The 20,305-nt window shown below is 46.4% G+C and overlaps 1 protein-coding gene across 4 annotated transcripts in view; it reads left to right on the plus strand.

The window, feature by feature from the left end:
* PRCP (prolylcarboxypeptidase) overlaps positions 1–20,305 on the plus strand; it is a 183,155-nt gene that overhangs the window by 15,684 nt on the left and 147,166 nt on the right. For all 4 annotated transcript variants that reach the window (XM_090030682.1, XM_090030683.1, XM_090030680.1 and 1 more), the window contains exons 2-5: positions 12,348–12,488; positions 13,562–13,663; positions 14,636–14,817; positions 18,030–18,187. In XM_090030682.1, coding sequence (XP_089886808.1) covers positions 12,348–12,488; positions 13,562–13,663; positions 14,636–14,817; positions 18,030–18,187 — 583 coding nt within the window. The remainder of the gene's footprint in view (positions 1–12,347; positions 12,489–13,561; positions 13,664–14,635; positions 14,818–18,029; positions 18,188–20,305) is intronic.

The raw sequence follows: 20,305 nt of genomic DNA on the forward strand, positions 1-20,305 counted from the left end.
CAAGGAAAATCTATCCTCTTCCTGGGATCTTTCAATTCCAAAAGCAAAGGGAAGTTCAGACAGAAATGAGGCTACATTGGCCACGAGAACAGAGAGAACTTCCCCAGCAGAAATGATTCTGAATCAAAGGTTAATCCACTAAATTTAATTTAAAACGAAGTGCAGGAATTAAGAGTCTAGTCTGAAAGTGGATATAAAATCTGAGAGATGTGTTATGTCAAAGAAGAAATAAGGTGCAAAATCTTCACTATTGTGACATCACTTAATTTTTTCATCTAGTTTTTTATTCCCTTTCACACCCTTGTCCTTGCCTATCAAAAGTGAAATTGCATTTTATTTTGTACAGTGATTTTATATAATAGCAGTACCTGGATATTGGGAGCCCTTCTAGGCTTGTTGCTGTAAATGTGTACTTGTAGTAAGAGCCAGTCCCTACCCTCAAGAGCTTAAGTCTCTCTTTTAAAGCCAGGATGTCAAAACCAGGGCCTATGGGCTGGATCCTGCCCGTACAGCTGTGCTCTCTGCTGGTGGGGCAGGAGTTTTGGGGTGGGAGCCACCACAAAAACGCAGAGCACAGAGCCCCTTTGCAGAGTCCTGTCAGTGGCCAGGAGGGGTGGGGGGAGCAACAACTATGTTTAAACCCCACAAATACTGCTGCTACTCATCCTGCCGCTACATCCAGATTCAGCCTGAAATAAGCCCCATGGTCTAAATTTGGCCCAGAAATCCAGGTTGGTTTGACACCCCTGGGCTCTAGAGAAACATCCCAAGATTGGGAGGGGGGACAGATACAGAAGTCAAATTTTAACATAATAGTGGTTATACAGCTGGTCAGTGATAGAGCTTGGACTAAAACCCTAATCTGTCAAAGTTGTAGGCAGACCAGCAACCACTCTGAGGAAGGATATTTTCTGCCCTTCCTGTATCTTTCCACAATGAGGAAATAATTCAGACAGGATGGGCATTTAAGCACAGTGAGACACAATTTGGAGGGTTGAGTGGGGGGGACCAACCCCAAGTTTTTTCTTTTTGTCTTGAGTGAATCAATAGTCCCTTGGATTTAGGTGCGTGTGAATATTCAACCAGATAATCCAAAAATATTCCATGGAGAAAGACTAAAATATAAGACCCCAGGTAAAGCTTTTAGAGGCTTCTGACTTGCCAGAATTTCAAGAGAATGAATAACTTTAAGCAAAATGATATAATCCCCTTTTGGCAGAGACTTTGAACTGGCATCTGAACTTTGCTGTCATTAAGGGAAAAGAGACTGTTAACCCCAGTGGTGTCTTCTGTTGCATTCTGCGCAGGTCCTTGTAGTTCACTCATTACCACGTATTCGGGTAACCTTCCAGCAGTGCATTAAGTAATGCAGCTAACATCTGTTGTGTATTTGTTCTCTCACCTTCTCCCAAGGGGAGAAGTGTGTGCAGCAGAGGGTCTTGTTTTGGAATTTTCTTTTTATAAACTTTAAATGATCTAACATGAGCATATAAGTAGTATGTGTACTTATAAGGCAAGGTCAAGGTAAATGTGCCTTTTTTACTTACAGCGGAAAATCATGAGGCTTATGATGGCCCTCTTTTCCTGTGGAAGTTCATTCAATTGTCCTAGACCAGCCCCAGGGAAGGCACTGCCTCTTACCAATAAACTTTGCTCTTACTGTCAAAAGCTATGTTGTGCTAGAGGACCAAAGTTGTCCACTCCAGTGTACAACCCAGAATGTCAGTTAATTTTTCAGATACCTGGCAGAATGTCTTTTGGGGGTAGTTAATAGTAAATTTTTCTACCTAAATTTTCACCTGGCTGTTTCAAGTGGGCATAGTCCTACAGTGCACTGTTAAATCACAGCTGTGCTCCATCTGGAAGGTGCTCTCTTTCAGCAGTCTGTCTTGCTGCTCTCTTATGAAATATGGTATGTTCCTCTTGGATCAAAGATGTCATGTGAACAGAAGTTCACAGTTAGTTGTTCTTTAAAACAAAGGTTGCCTGTATCTTCCTCCCCACTACAGGCTTATCTGGAGAGAGCTGCTCTCCAGCACCATACCTGGCTGCTATGTGCATGTGGTGCCCTCAGCTCCCCCTCCACCCCAAGCAGCCCCTTCTAGGTTGGAACTCTGCCAGCCTACAAGGGGAAACCTGCTGTTTCCTGGGTTTTTTCTCTCTCAAAGGAGATCTGCATTTTTTCCACAGTGAGCAGAAAACTTGGATCCCTGATTTACGAGTCCATTCTGGTAGTAGTAGTATGATTACAGATGCATTGCCCATGCAAAACATGTACATATACAGATTGGGGGGGGGGATGGTTATATACAAAATCTCAGACTGTCTTGCATGCATTATGATGAACCTTTGAATTGAACAAGGGAAAGGGTGCGATAGGTGGGCCAGCTGTGGAACCTTTCCCAGGGCTTTGCAGACTGCAGTTTGGGCACCACTGATCTAGGAAAAAATGGTTTCCAAACTTTTGCCTGTCAGGCTGGATGGGCAGTACCCAGGCCATACCTGGCCACTGGTCCTGATCTGTCACTCAGGGTGGGCACTGTAGGGCCCCATCCAGCTGTGGGAGTGGGGGGGCAGCCTGGCCCTAATCCAGCTGCATGGGGTGCAGGGGCTGTGGTCTGGCCTTGGTGGGGCATGGCCTTGCTACAATGCCTCAGGCAGGGCTTGGAATTTGGAAGTGGGATAGGGCACTGGTATTGCCGCCACCACCCCAGTTCTCTGACCTGTGGAGTCCTGTGGGATGGACGTCATGGCTCTGTGGGCCACACTTCACCCATGAGCCTGAGGTTGAGCACCCCTGCTCTAGGTCACTGTCTGTCAGTGACAGACGGATGTCAAATAATTCCCCCCCCCCCCCCAAGTTTGAATTCTTTGCTCTGTTTTTCCTCTTCCTTTCCCCCTGCCCTTCCTACCCTATCCAGTCTGAAAGTCAACTTTTGTTCATTTCCAGTAACTTCCATTCTAGGATTTCTGTACCCAAAACATTGTAGCTTTGACAAGTCAATGAATAATTTCGTTTTTCTTTTTTCTTTTTTTTTTTTTTCTTAAATACTTGACTTGCAAAATGTGTCTTAAAATGCTAGTTGGATCCTTATCTGTTTTCTTTCTAACTTGAAAACTGTCCTTATAACCCTCTAACTTTCAGGAATCTCTTGTATAGTATTGTCAAAAAGGTGGGTTTTCCTCCCCTTCCCCAAAGTGCAAGATCTGAGTTGCTGGATCATGTGAGGCAAGGTTCTTTGAGTAGATGTGATATCTTTTATTACTTCAGCTGAGTTAGTTGGAGAGGGAAGAAAGTTCTTGGCAAACTTTTGGGTGTAGTCACCCTGTCTCTGAAGAAGGGTGACTTATCTGAAAACTTCCTAAGAACTTTTTTTTTTTCCCCCCAACTACTTGGTTGGTCTAATAAGATACCACATCTGCTCTAAGACCCTTGCCTGCCTAGTCATTAGACCAACACAGCTGCAACCAGAAACCCTGAATTATATGAGTACATTTTAACTTGATTTCTTGCCATTCCTGGTCTTCAAGGAGTATGTTCAAGTTGGATTGCATGACAGCTCCCTCTGCTGTTTCTGGAGAGCTTTTCTTGGGATCTAAATCCTTTTTCTAGAATCACTGATGCATTAATTCTTGTTCTCTTCTGTCAGTGTTGAGAGAGACTGCTTCTCACACTTGCTGCTGTTTGATGCTCTGATTTTTAAACTCTTTGCATTTTTCTCAACAGTATACAGAAGCTGCATTTTTGTGTGTGTGTTCAAGCTGCTTTGCATTCCTTCTTGTAGATCTTCAGTATTAAAGTGGCTTATCCTTGCTGACCAACTACTAGAAGCTAAGCTTGCTGACTATATTTAGAAGTAATGAACTGACTGTTTTCTCATGTAATAAGCACTTGTGCTTTTGGTGCCAGAAGTACAGGTCCTTGTGAGTAGGGTGACAGCTTTTTGTTGGCTTTTCTTTCAGGCCCATCCACTGGGAGTTCTAATTTTAGCTAGGACTGCATAAGTGGGGCTAACCCAACATTAAAGGCTGGGAAAGGAAAGAAGAAATGGAGACGCACGATTTTTAACGATTTCTTTTGCCTCTGTCTTCCTAAGAAGGGACCAGAACAGCAACCTCCCTCCTGGGCCCCCCTCGGGCCCCGGGGGAGGCACATCTGGGCCAAAGATTAGTGAGGAACTAATTGGGGAGCTTCTGGAGGGGCTGGACGTATTCAAGTCAGCCGGCCCAGACGATTTCCACCCTAGAGTCCTTAAGGAATTGGCTGAGGTCATTGCAGGACCCCTGGCATGGCTTTACGAGCACTCGTGGTGCTCTGGTGTGGTGCCGGAGGACTGGAAGAGGGCCAGCGTGGTTCCCATCTTCAAAAAGGGGAGGAAGGAGGACCCAGGAAACTATAGGCCAGTTAGTCTTACCTCAATCCTAGGCAAGTTGTTTGAGGAAAATTATGCTGGCACACATCCAGGAGGGGCCAGCTGGGGACTGCATGCTTAGGGGCAACCAACACGGGTTCATCAGTGACAGGTCCTGTCAGACCAACCTGGTGGCCTTCTACGATCAGATCACCAGATCCTTAGATGCAGGGGTAGCAGTGGACATCGTCTTCCTGGACTTCCGGAAGGCCTTTGACACTCTCTCACCCTGTTCTCATTAAGAAACTGGGGGACTGTGGTGTAGACACCCACACAGTCAATTGGGTTGCCAACTGGCTGGAGGGCCGCACCCAGAGCGTGGTAGTGGATGGGTCCTTCTCAACTTGGAAGGACGTGGGCAGTGGGGTCCCGCAGGGCTCGGTCCTTGGGCCCGCACTGTTCAACATCTTCATCAGCGATTTGGATGAGGGGGTAAAATGCACCCTGTTCAAATTTGCTGATGACACTAAGATGGGGGGCGGTGGGCACACTGGAAGGAAGCGTCAGGCTACAATCGGACCTAGACAAGTTACAGGGGTGGGCAGATGTGAATAGGATGGGATTCAGCACAGACAAGTGAAAGGTGATGCACCTGGAGAGGAACAACCGGCACCATACCTACAGGTTGGGGAACTCCCCTCTTGTCAGCATGGAGGTGGAAAAGGATCTTGGAGTCATAATTGACTCCAAGGTGATCATGGGGGGGCAGTCAGGAAGGCCAACCGTAGCTCGTTATGCATCTACAGATGCATCTCGAGCAGGTCCAAAGAGGTGATCCTCCCCCTCTATGTGGCACTGGTCAGGCTGCAGCTGGAGTACTGCATCTAGTTCTGGGTGCTGCACTTTGAGTGATGTGGACATCGTGGAGAGGGTCCAGCGGAGGGGAGGGCCACTCACATGATCGGGGGGCAGCAGGGCAGGCCCTATGAGGAGAGGCTACGGGACCTGAACCTGTTCAGCCTCCACAAGAAGACTGAGGTGGGGATCTAGTGGCCTGTTACAAACTAGTCAGGGGGGATCAGCAGGCAATGGGGGAGTCACTATTCCCCTGTGCACTGCCAGGAGTGACCAGGAATAATGGTCACAAGCTGTCAGAGGGCAGGTTTAGGCTAGATATCAGGAGGCGCTACTTCACAGTCAGGGCGGCTAGGGTCTGGAACCAGCTTCCAAGAGAAGTGGTTCTGGCCCCTACCCTGGGGGTGTTTAAGAGGAGGTTAGATGAACATCTTAGCTGGGGTCGTTTGACCCCAGTATTATTTCCTGCCATGGCGGGGGGTCGGACTAGATGATCTACTCGGGCCCCTTCCGACCCTAGAAACTATGAAACAAAACACTGAAGTGACATAACCCAGGCTGAGCAGTGAGTCTGTAGCAGAACCTGTAGTATTCTGATGCAGAACCAATGTTTATAGCCATTGATTCAACCTAACTGCCCTATTGAAGGAAAAGGAAGATTTGAAATTCTGTGCAGGCATTTTTTTCTCTCAACACTTGAACTATAGGACCTACATCAGTCATGTTGTGGGAGATGACTCTTTACATTTAGAGGGAACAGATGCATCGGTCTGTTGACAAGAAAACCCTACAAAGTCAAAACTCTAAAAAGAAAGTTGGCCGAAATCGGAAACAAGTAAAAGTTTCACATTTGAATTTAAAATTTAATGTTAATAAAAATACTCTGCAAAATTTAGCTTCATTTTGTGTTGAATGGTTTTTCTTTTATGTTGGGCAACAGGGAATTGGTCAGATTTTGTTGTAAACAGGCCTTGTATTATCAAAATCTTAACTGGAATTATTGCCTTGAATTCTTCAGGTACCAAGGAAAAATATAGCTTGTGTGGCACTAAACACCTTTTTAAGGGGTATGGTGCATAGAAACCCAACCAGAAGACGTTTGTACCTTCGTGTGTGTTTAAGTTGCAAAGCCTTCTTCTTTTTTTTTTTTTTTTTTTTTTTTAACTAGCACTTGCTGGGAGATTATCCTGTCTCAGCAATTTGGACTTCTGAATTTTTGTTTTTGTGTTTTTTACCTTCAAATCTTAATTTAAAAATAATTCTGTGGCTTTTGCCAGAACGGAGCAGTATTAGGGGAGGGATGTCAGCATCACATGCTGCAGGCTTTTAGTTTGGCTGGGAATGTGGAACCGCTGAGTCGGTGTTTTTTCACTCTCAAACAGGCGGCGCATGACTGAGTCCAAGTCCTCTACATCCCTAGCCAAACCACCTAGTTTTTCTCTACTCATAGGAATGTTATGGGAATATATATCCTATTCCTCCTTAACCCAGACTTGGAATTGTTCATATATTAGCACAGATATTTTTATTTAGTTTTGGGTATAAAGTATTTAATTTTTTTACTAGACCATTATCTGTAGTATTTTTACAGTACAGTTGTAAGTGGGTTCCTGGTCATTCAGGCTGGAAAGTCAGAGGCAACTAGACATGGCACTATGCTGGCCCTTGTGCTATTGGCTGCAGACACTAGGATGCCTTATGCATACTACCATGATGCACCACTTCAGGCTGAGGATGACTTTGACATTTTTGTTCGACTACCTGGATACTCTTCATTAATATATTCCCTCTAAACTTTTGTTAATTGCTTCAGACCTTTTAGACCAAGCACTTTGTGTTGCTGGGTCTGTCCCTGTTTCCTAGGAATCACTTTCCTATTACAGCACTAAGTTTCATATAAAGTCTGGGGGCGGGCGGGGGGCAAAAGGCTTTACATTTGCAGAAGCAGCAACCAGTTATCAGTGTCGGACCACCACAGTCTACTGTCATTAGGGTTTGTCTAGTGTAGTCTTTAAACGATGAGCTGTCTTAGTGGAATGATTCATGCCCACAAAGTTAAGCATGTATATAAACATGTTTAATCGGAGCTGGAATTAGTCACTGGGTCCAAGGGCCTTGTCTCTCCATACAGCGCCTGCTCATAACACTACGAATAATAAATACAGTCTTACAAAGGAGGTGAGCTTCTTCCAAGCTCAGTACGAGGAGAGCATGACATCCCCTGCACCAGTGTTTTGCAAGCTTGCTTTTGTTTCTTTAAAGCATCTTTATAAAATGTCTCTTTTTAAAAAGAAAAGCAGTCTTCTCCTTCCCATCTCTTTTTTTTTTTTTTCCTGATGTACAAAATTTCTCTCCCCAAATCACTTGCAGGTTTGCATCGTCTGAGCTGTATGGAGAAGTCTGCACAGCAGCTGCTTATGCTGCAACATGGATCCCTCATTTTTATGAGCAGTAAAGTCACTTGATGTTTTAAAAACAAAGGACGTATTCAAAGAGCTGGGTTTTATAAGCATGTGAGGGACTGTAGAGTCTGAAGGCAGAGGGTGGCAAGCACAGATGTTCAGTCCAGCAGATGTCAGGCTCTTGCCTCCAGGAGGCACCACCTATCCAGTGGGAGATGGAGAAAGAGACTAAAGGGGGTGGGGGCAGAAGTGTTGCTCTGTACTAAAATAATTCAAATAGAGCCAGAGGCTGTCTTCATTCAGAGCAATAAATATTGGGTTCTTAAGCAAAAGTCAGGTGGCGCTGGAGAACCTGCATGCATAGCTGAGATTATTCCAGACTGACCAAAAATAGCTAAAGATCAAGTGCATGACCACACGGGGAATTGCACAGTAATAATATATTCAAAAACATTTTCAAGTGTAGATAAATCCTTATTGGAAGGGATGGGGGGGCCTGTAAACTGGCAGAAACAAGTTGACGTTGGATAGTGTAAGAGTGATATAGTTATGGCAGTACAAAAATTGAGGCAAAGATTTCTTCAGGTTATGTATTTTATTGGACCGCCTGTATAGTTGGGATAGTTAGACAGGCTTCAGAATGCAAGATGGTCTTCATCAGGTACAGGGTCAATTTGCAACAAGGTTTTGGACCTAACATTACTGCTGCTTAAGCAAAATAATTTCCCCAATGCTCACTCTTCCCCACCACCACCTGTTTTCTTGAACTTTTTCACAAAAAAAATCTTTTGAGGAAACTTTTTTTTTATGAGAAGGGGGCATGATCTATGTATTTAAAAAAAAAACCAAAAGAACAAAAAACGAAGTCAGTGGACTTCTTGTCCAGAACAAATGTCTAGCTTTCAGCTATAAATGGATGGAAAGAATAATTTCCATGGAGGCAGTTTTTCCATTTGGAGGTTTTTTGGTTTCCTAGCGAAAAAACGAAAGCTTTTTTTTTTTTTTCCTTGTAAGGAACCACCCTTTAACTAAAATGGATAGTTTTATAAGAAAAGAATACAAACAATGTTCTCTAAAGGAAAAACAGTATTTTCTTGGAGAACTCTTGACAAACTATCACTCATTCTTCACGGTATGACCAGTCATCTTTGTTTACTTATGAGCCTGCTGTAGCTAATTATCCCTTACATCTTAAAGACTAGGACTGTTTCTTCCTATGTGTATAGTACATGGCACAATAGAGTTGTCTGACTGGGTTTCTCTAGCTGCTATTGCAATATTGTGGCAGGCCTGCACTCCTCGACATCATGTCCTTTTTAAGTGCAGTGTTCAGCAAAACTGTACATCTCTTGTAGCTGATACTACATTTCCCTCCCTGAGTGTTCAGGCTTCATCCAAGCTGTTAGCTGTTCCTGATTTGGGGGTGGGTGTCAAATCCACTTCATGTATTTGAGTCCAAGAACTTCACCTGCACTGAAAGAACATGATTTAAAAATGAATCTTCTTATTCCACTCATCCTCAGTGGAATATGGGGTGAATGAACAGGGCACATCCCATGCTCTGCCTAAGAGGAGAGATGCCAAAAGGATGGAGAGTAGGGTGCCTCACCACACCCAACCCTCTAGCTCTGCTTGCATTTCCTGGCTACACAGTCTAGTGGTGCCAGTGGTGTGTGCTTTTGAGTGCAAGGTGTTCTGGGAATTCTAGATCTCTAGAATTGGGCGGTGAATATCAAGGGCTATAGGCTGTACAGAAGGGACAGGATAGGAAGGAAGGGTGGGGGTGTGGCACTCTACATTAAGGAGGAATACCCATCCTCATCAATTAATGAGGAATCGGAGGAAGGGCAGTCTGAAGTGTTTTGGGTTAGATTACAAGGCAGTCAGGGGGAAAGACACTTAACAGTGGGCGTCTCCTACAGACCACGGGGAAGAGTTCAACTAGGAATTCTTAGGTCAGCTCACGGAGGTAGTGAAGTCTAAGGATGTGGTAGTCATGGGGGACCTGAACTTCCCAGACATCTGCCAAGAGCAATCAGCCAGGTCTGACCGCTCACGTAGGTTCTTAGCCAGAGTGCAAGACCTCCATTGAACCCAGGAGGTGCACAGCCCCACCAGGGGAGACGCCTTGTTGGACCTGGTGTTGGCCACGGGAGATGACCTGGTGAGGGGGCTGCGGGTGCTCGACCACCTGGGCGACGGTGATCATCACCTGCTGGAATTCGCCATCCAGCGCAAGGTGGCAAAGGCCTGCAGCAAGGCAGCAGCCCTAGATTTCAGGAGGGCAGACTTCAATGAGCTAAGGGGAATAGTCGGGGAAGCACTGAGGTCCCGGAGGGGAGTGGGCCAGGTGTCCAAGGAGAGTGGTCGCTCCTTAAGAAGACAATCCTCCAAGCCCAAAGGGAGGTAATCCCAACGAGGATCAAAGGGAACAAGAGGGCACGCAAGCTCCCATGGCTCGCTAAAAGCATCCGGGAATGTCTCCTAGGTAAAAGGGAGGCATACACCCAATGGAAAGGAGGGTCCATCACCAGGGACGACTATGCTGCGGTTGCTTGGGGATGTAGGGGACAGTCAGGAAGGACAAGGCAGAAATGGGACTGGGACTAGCTTCCCAGATTAAGGACAAGAAGTCCTTCTTTAAATACATTTGGGGGGGAGGGAAAGAAGGTTCTGGATAATGCGGGGCCCCTGCAGGACACATTAGGAAACTTGGTTGTCACACCAGACAATAAAGCCAACATGTTTTAACGATTTCTTTGCCTCCATTTTCTTGAGCAGGGACCGGAACAGCCACCCTCCCGCTGGGCCCCCCTCAGGCCGCAGGGGAGGTGCACCTAGGCCAAGGGTTAGTGAAGAACTAGTTATGGAGCTGCTAGAGGGACTGGACATAGTCTGGACTGGCTGACTTGAATATTTCCATCTTAGAGTACTAAAAGAACTGGCTGACGTCATTGCAGGACCCCTGGCACGGCTTTACGAGCACTCATGCTCTGGTGTGGTGCCAGAGAACTGGAAGAGGCCCAACGTGGTTTCCATCTTCAAAAAGGGGAAGCAGGACCCAGGAAACTATAGGCCAGCTAGTCTTACTTTGATCCTAGGCAAGCTGTTCGAGAAAATTTATGCTAGCACACATCCATGAGGGGCCAGCAGGGGATTTAATGCTTGGGGGCAACCAACACGGGTTCATCAGTGGCAGGTCCTGTCAGACCAACCTGGTGGCCTTCTTTGACCAGGTCACCAGTTCCTTAGATGCAGGGGTAGCAGCGGACATTGCCTTCCTGGACTTCTGGAAGGCATTTGATACTGTCTCTCACCCTGTTCTCATTAAGAAACTGGGGGACTGGTGTCAACACCCACACAGTCAAATGGGTTGCCAACTGACTGGAGGGCTGTACCCAGAGTTGTGGTGGATGGGTCATTTTCAATTTGGAGGGATGTGGGCAGTGGGGTCCCGCAGGGCTCGGTCCTTGGGCCCGCACTGTTCAACATCTTCATCAGCGACTTGGACGAAGGGGTAAAAAGTACCCTGTTCAAATTTGCTGATGTCACTAAGATGTGGGGGGGTGTGGGCATGCTAGAAGGGAGCAATAGGCTACAATTGGACCTAGACAAGTTACAAGAATGGGTGGATGAGAATAGGATGGGATTCGACACTGACAAGTGCAAGGTGATGCACCTGGGGAGGAACAACCAGCACCAGACCTACAGGTTGGGGAACTCCCTTCTTGTCAGTACAGAGGCAGAAAAGGATGTTGGAGTCATCATTGCCTCCAAGATGAACGTGGGCCGGCAGTGTGGGGGGGGTAGTCAGGAATGCCAACTGTACCTTGTCGTGCGTCCACAGATGCATCTCAAGCAGGTCCAAGGAGGTGATCCTCCCCCTCTACACGGCACTGGTCAGGCTGCAGCTGGAGTACTGCGTCCAGTTCTGGGCGCTGCACTTCAGGAGGGATGTGGACAACATGGAGAGGGTCCAGAGGAGGCCACTCGCATGATCAGGGAGCAGCAGGGCAGGCCCTATGAGGAGAGGCGACGGGACCTGAATTTGTTTAGCCTCCACAAGAGAAGGCTGAGGGGCGATCTAGTGGCCAGTTGCAAACTAATCAGGGGGGATCAGGCACTGGGGGAGTCACTATTCCCCTGTGCACTGCCAGGAGTGACCAGGAATAATGGTCACAAGCTGGTAGAGGGTAGATTTAGGCTGGATATCAGGAGGCGCTACTTCACGGTCAGGGCGGCTAGGATCTGGAACCAGCTTCCAAGAGAAGACCTAGGGGTCTTTTTAAGAGGAGGTTAGATGAACACCTTGCTGGGGTGGTTTGACCCCAGTACTCTTTCCTGCCATGGCAGGGGTTTGGACTAGATGATCTACTCGGGTCTCTTCCGACCCTAGAAACTATTAATTGTAGTGGAGTTTGCTGTTGCGGAGAACTTTCACCCCATTTTTGTTGCTGTTCATGCTGGGAAGGCAAAACTTCTGGGTTTTTTTTACTAGCAAAAATAGGGTCAGTTCTCCCCCCAGGCAGAGTCCACTTCAGAACTGCAGTTCCTGGAGTATTTTGCATTCCTTGACATGCATTGCCCGCGTCATTGCTTGCTAGAGCTCTTGCACACTGCCTAGTAGGAGAAGGAGGGGAGAGGACTGTCCTGGGTGCATTCTTTGCATGTTATGCCTCTTCATCCTTGACCTTTTCCAGTCCTCTTTAAAGTGTGTGTTTTATGTTTCTTCTGACAGGTTGATCACTTTGGATTTCTTGAAAATCGTACGTTCCAGCAGCGGTACCTAATAGCAGACCAGTACTGGAAGAAAGATGGTGGATCAATACTTTTCTATACTGGCAATGAAGGAGATATCACATGGTTTTGCAATAACACAGTGGGTATAAATCAGACTTTTGCTCCCTAATCTCTTTACTTTTAGAGTGTGACTTTCTAGTGGGATATTGAGAAAGCAAGGTGGTGCCATTGGGATATGGAATTAACTGCAGATCTGGATTTTAAAATATGAGGAAAATGATATTCTCCATGTAAGTCAGCTTAAAGAGAATAGAATTCAGGCTTTAGGACCCGAATCTCAAAGCACTCTGCAATCTAAGAAGTCCTTGAATGGTCTGTGTTGGAAGGGTGTGATTTTTTTTTTGAGGTACTAATCTGGGTAGCAGGAGAAAGCTAGTTGCAAGGTAACTTGTGCAGTAGCTTTGGAGTCCCCTTCTGTCAGTAGGGCTTATAATAGCTCTCTGCCCCAAAGGGGAGTTGAGGGTAAATTAGCAGCCTTTACAAGGATTGGTTATGCCTGAAGTTGAGCACCAGAGGAAAATCTTTTGCACCTGTTGTAGTTTAGGGGTTAGATCCTGTTTGTCTGTACTTGTCTAAATGGCATATATTCAGGTGTAAAAGCACAAGTTTTTTAACTTGTATACACAGTTTGTAATCTCGCACTGTCACACGTGGCTCGGAATAAGTCTCCATGCAGCTACCTGTGCTCTGGCTGGGCATCTGTGCTCCAGCATGGTGTCATATGCTCATCCAGTTATGCATGTCCCAGTTCCAGCTCCAAACTTGTTGCTGGCCAGAAACTCATGACTGGGCCAAGGGCCGTAATTCTTCTGGTGGTTTTTTGTTTCTGTCAGGTACACAACCAGGTAAGTGTTTATTTAGACATGAGAATTCATTTTGTAACTTAATTTGGGTCCCAATGCACTTAGTTCTGGCAGTACATACTGAGCAGTGCTCTTGGCAGAATTTGGTTTTTAGTTTAGGAATGCATTTATTTTTATTATTGTCCATGCCAGTCTTTTTTAATTTTACAATTGTTAGACAATACTTGAATAAGAGTAACTGAGTTGGTGGAATTCTTTCTGATTTAAGGAGTAGGGGGTTTAACAGTACATTCAAATAATAGTTCACTTTCTCTTCATTTTAAACACTTTTTTTTTTTTCTTCCCCTAGGGTTTTATGTGGGAAGTGGCTGAAGAGCTTAATGCCATGTTAGTATTTGCTGAACATAGATATTACGGTGAATCCTTGCCCTTTGGAAATAAGTCTTTCAGTGTAAGTACCTTTTCCCCCACATTAGTTTTAAGGTCACTGAAAAGAAATGGATGCTTCCTTGCTTGTGGCCTAAATCCTGCCTGTTCTATACACGCAGAATTATTGACTAAGCAGTAACTATTTGGATGAGTAGGATTTGGGGTTATTTCTGCTAAGATACATGCCCAGGAACCCACACTTACCTTATTTTCTTGCATACAAAATGTCTCCAAATACAATACATACCTTGTTCCTTGGAAGGCAGAATGGGGGTGGAGGGAAGGGAGTGGAGAAGAGAGAGAGTCACTCCTAGAGTGAGATGGCTGTCCTTTCTTACCCCACACCACAGTCATAGCTGATTTGTGCAACATGAGTAAGTCCTCTTGGGAGCATAGAGTAATACATAGGAAGGGTGTTTCCAGGAAGTTCAGACTGTTCTGGTATGCCATGCTTCCTGGACATGTTGCAGGAGGTTAGACCTCAGATCCTTGCAAGGATAATAATAAGTCTGTTGGCTCTTTATAAAGAACCTGTAAATAAAGCTTCCATGTCCCAAGCTCATTGGGGTACTATTGGCAGCTCGCTTACTGCTTCATGCACAGGGTACTGTGCTCAGCTAATAGCTATGGTTGTGAGGGGTTTAGTGCAGGACCACACCATCTTGGAAGCTGCATGACCTGCATGGTGTCTCTAGGTTTGTCTCTTTCTGTGAAGACCATTTTCCTTGCTCAAAGCATACATCCCAATTTTGGGGGTTGATTTTGGAAGAAAATGTTATTTTGTGAGTATGGTACATAACTATAGTATTCACTAAAGCATCTATGCATTTCTAGATTCTTTTTACCAATACTTGCAGAAGTTGTTTTAATATACTATCAAAATGTAATCACACCTGGTATGGGACTAGAAGTCTCTCAAACTTTTTGCTGCTGGAAAATCAAAGATTTTCAAAGAAAATCTCCTATACTATACAATATACTTTTTTTGTTTCAGGATTCCAAACATCTGAATTACTTGACATCAGAGCAAGCTTTGGCAGACTTTGCGATACTAATTCAACACATTAGGAAGACAATACCAGGAGCCCAAAACACTCCTGCGATTGCCATAGGGGGGTCATATGGAGGGATGCTTGCAGCCTGGCTTAGAATGAAATATCCTCATGTAGTAGATGGGTGAGTACTCTTATCCTGCTCAAACCTAGAACACTACTAGCTTATAAAAATGTCATCTGACTAAGTAATTAATGGATTAGTTAAGAAGACATTCTTTCCGCACAGAACTTCTGTAACTCCTAAGCCAGGGGCAGGCAACTTATTTTGAGCAGAGGGCCACTTAGCCAGTTTTGGCAGACTGGAGGTGGGGGCTGGGTTTCCCTACCCCTTGACAAGTGCCCTGCCCCCTGGTCACCACCTTGAGACCACTGTCCCAGGGCCAGCACCAGTGGGGCCCAAAGTGGTGTGCAGGCTGGCAGGGGTCTGTGAAGCTGGGCTAGGCTGCACCAGCAGGGAGGGGGGAGCTGGCTCAGCTCCATAGAGCCCCTGCCAGTTGGGGCAAGAGCAGGAGCACAGAGTCCCAAGGCACCAGTGCAGGCCCTGTGCTCCCACTGACTCCCCACCTGCTCACACCCAGTGTCCCCCAGCCCTCCAGTACAGGCTGGGGGCAGTGCACAGCCCTGACCCCCTGCTTGCCAGCAGGGAAGAAGCTAATGCTGAGTGTGGGGGGAAAAATGGCTCCTCACCTGCCCCATGGCTGGTGCCCTGTGTTGCAGACCCAGGCAGGCTGCAAGCAGCTGCAGCGCAGGGTGCTGGGCACAGGGTGGGCAAGGTGCTGCTCCATCCCCATGCTCAATACCAGCTTGTAATGCACCTCTGCTGGCAGTGGGTCCAGGTTACAAGGTGGTGCTGAGTGCAGGGTTGGGTGGGGGGGGTAGCCCCTCTCCCACCCCATGGCAAGTGAGGGAGGAGCCCACAGAAAAGCTGAGGGGGGGAGGGGGGAGTGGCCCCTCCCATGCCCAGTGCCCTGTGCTACAGGCAGTCGCAGCCTGCATGGGGCTGTCTGTAGCGGGCACAGGCATCCCCACGTGGGCTGCAAGCAGCTGCAGCATGTGGCATTGGGCATGGGTGTGGATGGGTCGCTCCCCCCCCCCACCCTCCCATGCTCCTTCCTTGCCTGCGGGTTTCCCCCCCTTAATTACCTGAGCTTCCTGCACCAGGGGCAGCCACATGCTCCCAGCCCAGAAACCATGGGAGCTGGATGGGCCCCACTGTTGTGGGAGCCCTCTGGGCTTCCCCTGGGTCATTTTTTTTTGACAGGAACCAAGGGCAAGGAAATATTAACCTTCCAAATATTTTTTTTAGGGGCCCATAGGCCAGATCTGCCTGCAGACCATATTCTACCCACCCCTGCCCTAAGCATTATGGAGGCATTGAGAGAAGTCCCATAATTAAGGCTGAATTCAGATTTACTGCAAGACAAATTTAATAACTTCTCCAAACTACAAAACGGGGTGTAATTAAATACTGAATTTTGAAAAATTTCAGGTACCTCTGGCTTGAGATGCAATTAGTTTTAAAACATGGCCCTTAAGCCTGGCTTTTTGAGTCTCTAGGATTTCTTTTTTTTGAGTTGTATCTTTTATTGGATAACCTGTGTAGTTGGGAGCATGAACAACGTGTGCCTCCTGAGGCTGGGGGGGGCACAATGACCACCTGCAGGTGGTGGGAAGCAGGCCAGTGGTGAGCAGTGGGTGGCGAGTGGGGACCACCTGCAGCTGCTGATGGCTGCACTGGTAGTGGGTGGGGGGGTGGTGGCAACTGCCTGCGGAAGCCAGTGGCAGCTCTGGTAGCCCCCAATCTCCCCATGCATCACCTATGGCTGGGAGAGAACTTACATAAACTTTTGGGCACAAGATACCCTTCTTCAGATTTCATTCTAGTTTCCAGAAAGTAGAAAACTAAGATTTTTAGCGTGCAGGGAGATATTGGATCTGTCTTCCCCAAGACAATTCTAGATGGCTTTTTTTGCCTATTAATAAAATGTCAATGTAATGGGTAACTCCTTGCTCACTGGACTTATTGGCTAATAACAGATGGATTTACTCTAGTGGCTTGTGTTCCCTACTCAGACCAGGTTTTTCCTTGGGCTAGATACAGGAAAACTATACAAGTTGGAAGTGTCCCACTCAGCTGACTTCCTGAAAAATGAGATGGGTAGAGGGGCAAAGGTGTGTCTGTCTCATAACAGAAAGAGGCCCTGGGGACTCCCTATGGTGGGAAAGGAAAGGGTCTCTATAACATAATAGAGAGCAGAAGCTTTTCTCAGCTCCCCAAAAAAAAGAGAGGAACTCGTTGTTGTTGTTGGAATAGTGACTTTTTTTTACTGATTTGTGAAAATGTGCCTGAGCACCTGAGTAAACCCGCAGGCACCACATTGGGAACAGCTGCCCAGGGGGCTTGGCATTGCTGCCTCCTGCCCCCATGCACTGGGATTAGGCCTCAGGGCCCTGGAACCACCCGTACCCTGCTCTGTCGGATCAGGTGCCTAATCCAAAACAGCTTGCAGGGCCCAGGGTTCCCCAAGGCTTTGGAAACTTGGTACCATGGGAGTAGTAGCACAGCTCCTACCCTCATTCCACCGGACTTCTGGACCCATGCAGAGCCCCACAGGCCAGATGACGTGCCATGGGCTGGATCTAGACCATGTGCTGAAGGCTGAGTATCCCTAGTCTAGGCACCCAGTAATTCTTGCTTTGGTATCAAACCTACCATAGGGCTTCTCTCTGTCTCCCACCACAGGATTTCTCTTAAGGGTATAGCACTGGTCTGAGACTTGGGAGTTTAGGGTTCAATTCTCAGGTCTGTGGTGGGCTTCTTGTATGCAAGCTAGACAAGTCATTTTAATCCCTCAATGCCCAGATTCTCTACCTGCAATACAAAGGTGATCATTCCTCCCTTTTTTTCCTTCTGTGCCTTTTTTAGACGTAGGAATTTACAGCTCAAAACTTTCTTTTTTACATATGCTACAAACACAGAGTAGCACAATGGAGCCCCAGTCTCTGGCTGTTACTACACAAATACCAGTGAGTGTGCATGAAGAACTTGCACGTCTTAACTGGGATCTAACACTAATTTGTTTTGTACTTGCATGGATTTGCAAAAAAGCTTACTTTTAAGTTCAAGTTTGTCAGGAGTGAATGTTGTATCTGAGTTATAGATTATAGGTATGGTTTCTTTTTGCGGGGACGGGAAGAAGGGGGTTAAACACTTAAGACTTACCTTTTAATTGTTCAGTAGCTGTGAGGAGTTTGACACAGCGGTTCATTTGGAAGAGGTGCCAAAGGTGTATTTCACCAGATAAATATTGCCTATTGTCTCCGTTTTTACAGAGCTCTTGCAGCCTCAGCCCCAATATGGCAGTTTGAGGATTTGGTTCCCTGCGGTGTTTTCAGCAGGATAGTGACTAATGACTTCAAGAAGAGTGGGAAAGGCTGTTCAGAAAGCATCCGAAATTCTTGGGAAGCTATTAAACGCATCTCTTCTACAGGTAACCAGTTACCAATGCCACCTCAGCATTTGTGCTCTTCCAAGAATTGTATATCTCAGGCAGTTTGCACAGTGACTCTTTGGGTAATTTCACATCATTTGTAAGTTTGTAGAGCATGATAGCCTCCTGTGCATCTGAATGTTTTTTTCAGACCTTAACCTTCCTGGCTGTGGACTTTTTTGCATGTTTTCAATCTAAATTAAACTCTAAAGAGAATTTTTGACCGTTTTTATTTTGAATGTGTAGACAGACACAAATGACACATTATCATATTACATGGACTCAGTCTCTGAAATGGAAGATGCTTAAAGTAAAAAAAACAAAAACAAACTAAAGACAAAGAAACAAGTTTCCATACTAGCTGAGCATAGGCTTCTCTACCTTACTTACCAGGGGCCACAGCTTTTTGGCTAAGCAAAGTCACTAATGTATTTGCTAGTTTAGTTCTAGAAATTGTTCTCTGTCTGAAATGGAATGGGTCAAAAAACCAGAATAACTGCCAAGCTTCTGAAGTGTCTTCATCAACCTTTCAAAAAGTGACACCAATTTTTTTTCTGTTCCTATGGCAAAAATATTTAGTTCGATCATGGTTTATATAGATTCTACACTCTGGTTCCAAATCCAGATCTAAGTTTCTCAGAACACTCGAAGATTACAGTTTGAAACTAGATTGAGACTCGAACAGCAGGCTTGTTTCCTCTTTCCCCAATTCCAGTTTGGTGTAACATGGGAGGGAAGGCAACTTTTTTTTTTTTAATTCATGAAAGGTGATGGAAAAGCAGAGGCTATCTGTTTTTTATTTTTAAACAAACTTGAATACTGTATCTTCTCTCGCACAAAACACCCCTGGTATAATACACCCCTGTTCTTGAAAAGGCAGCATGAAGATCTTACTCGGGTAAGTAATTGAGTACCAGCAGCCACTAATGACCTGTACCTGCTGTCAGCCCTGTGAACAGGATGGGATCTGAAGAGCGCTGGCATGCCAGGCCTAGAGCTATGTGCTTTGTCCAAAGCTGTGCTCCAGGTTTGGCACTAGCTCTGTCTGGCCTGCTGGGTTTGGATTGCATTCTGGGTCTTGCCATTGACTGACTTACCTTGCTGGCCTGATCTGATATGTAGGGCCATGTCATCCAGCTCAGGGACTACTCGTGGATTCAGAAATTTGCCGGCAGAGAAATTTCATAGACATTAGGGCTGGAAGGGACCTCGGGAGATCGAGTCCAGCCCCCTGCCCAAAGAGCAGGAAGTCAGCTGGGGTCATAGGATCCCAGCAAGATAAGCATCCAATTTACTCTTGAAGGTGTTCAATGTAGGTGCTTGAACCACCTCTGCTGGCAGACTGTTCCAGACCTTGGGGGCTCGGACAGTAAAGAAATTCTTCCTTATGTCCAGCCTGAAACGGTCTTGCAGGAGTTTGTGACCGTTCGACCTCGTCATCCCTTGGGGCGCTCTGGTGAACAAACGTTCCCCCAGATCCTGGTGGTCACCCCTGATAAACTTCTAGGTGGCCATCAGATCACCCCTGAGCCTGCGCTTTTCCAGGCTAAAGAGTCCCATGGCTCTCAGCCTGTCATCGTAAGATCTGTTTTCCTGACCTCTGATCACGCGCGTGGCTCTCCTCTGGACTCTCTCAAGCTTCTCCACATCCTTTTTGAATTGTGGAGCCCAAAACTGGACGCAGTACTCCAGCTGCGGCCTCACCAAGGCCGAGTACAAGGGGAGAATGACGTCCCGGGATTTGCTCGAGAAGCATCTATGGATGCACGCCAGCATTTTGGTCGCTTTACTAGCCGCAGCATTGCATTGCAGGCTCATGTTCATCTTGTTGTCAATGATGCCCCCCAAGTCTTTCTTCTGTAGTGCTAACCAACGTAGCACTGCCGAGCCTATGAGGGTGCTGCAGGTTTTTCCTCCCAAGGTGGAGAGCCTTGCATTTTTCGGTGTTAAACACCATGAGGTTCTCATCTGCCCACTTGCTGAGCTTGTTCAGGTCAGCCTGGATCACCCGCTTATCTTCTGGCGTGGATGCTTTGCCCCAAAGTTTGGTGTCATCGGCAAACTTGGCCAGTCCACTCCTGACTCCAATGTCCACATCATTAATGAAGATGTTGAACA

Source organism: Crocodylus siamensis, chromosome 1 (genome assembly GCF_052110815.1).
Source record: "Crocodylus siamensis isolate JL-2025a chromosome 1, ASM5211081v1, whole genome shotgun sequence".
Taxonomy (NCBI): domain Eukaryota; kingdom Metazoa; phylum Chordata; order Crocodylia; family Crocodylidae; genus Crocodylus; species Crocodylus siamensis.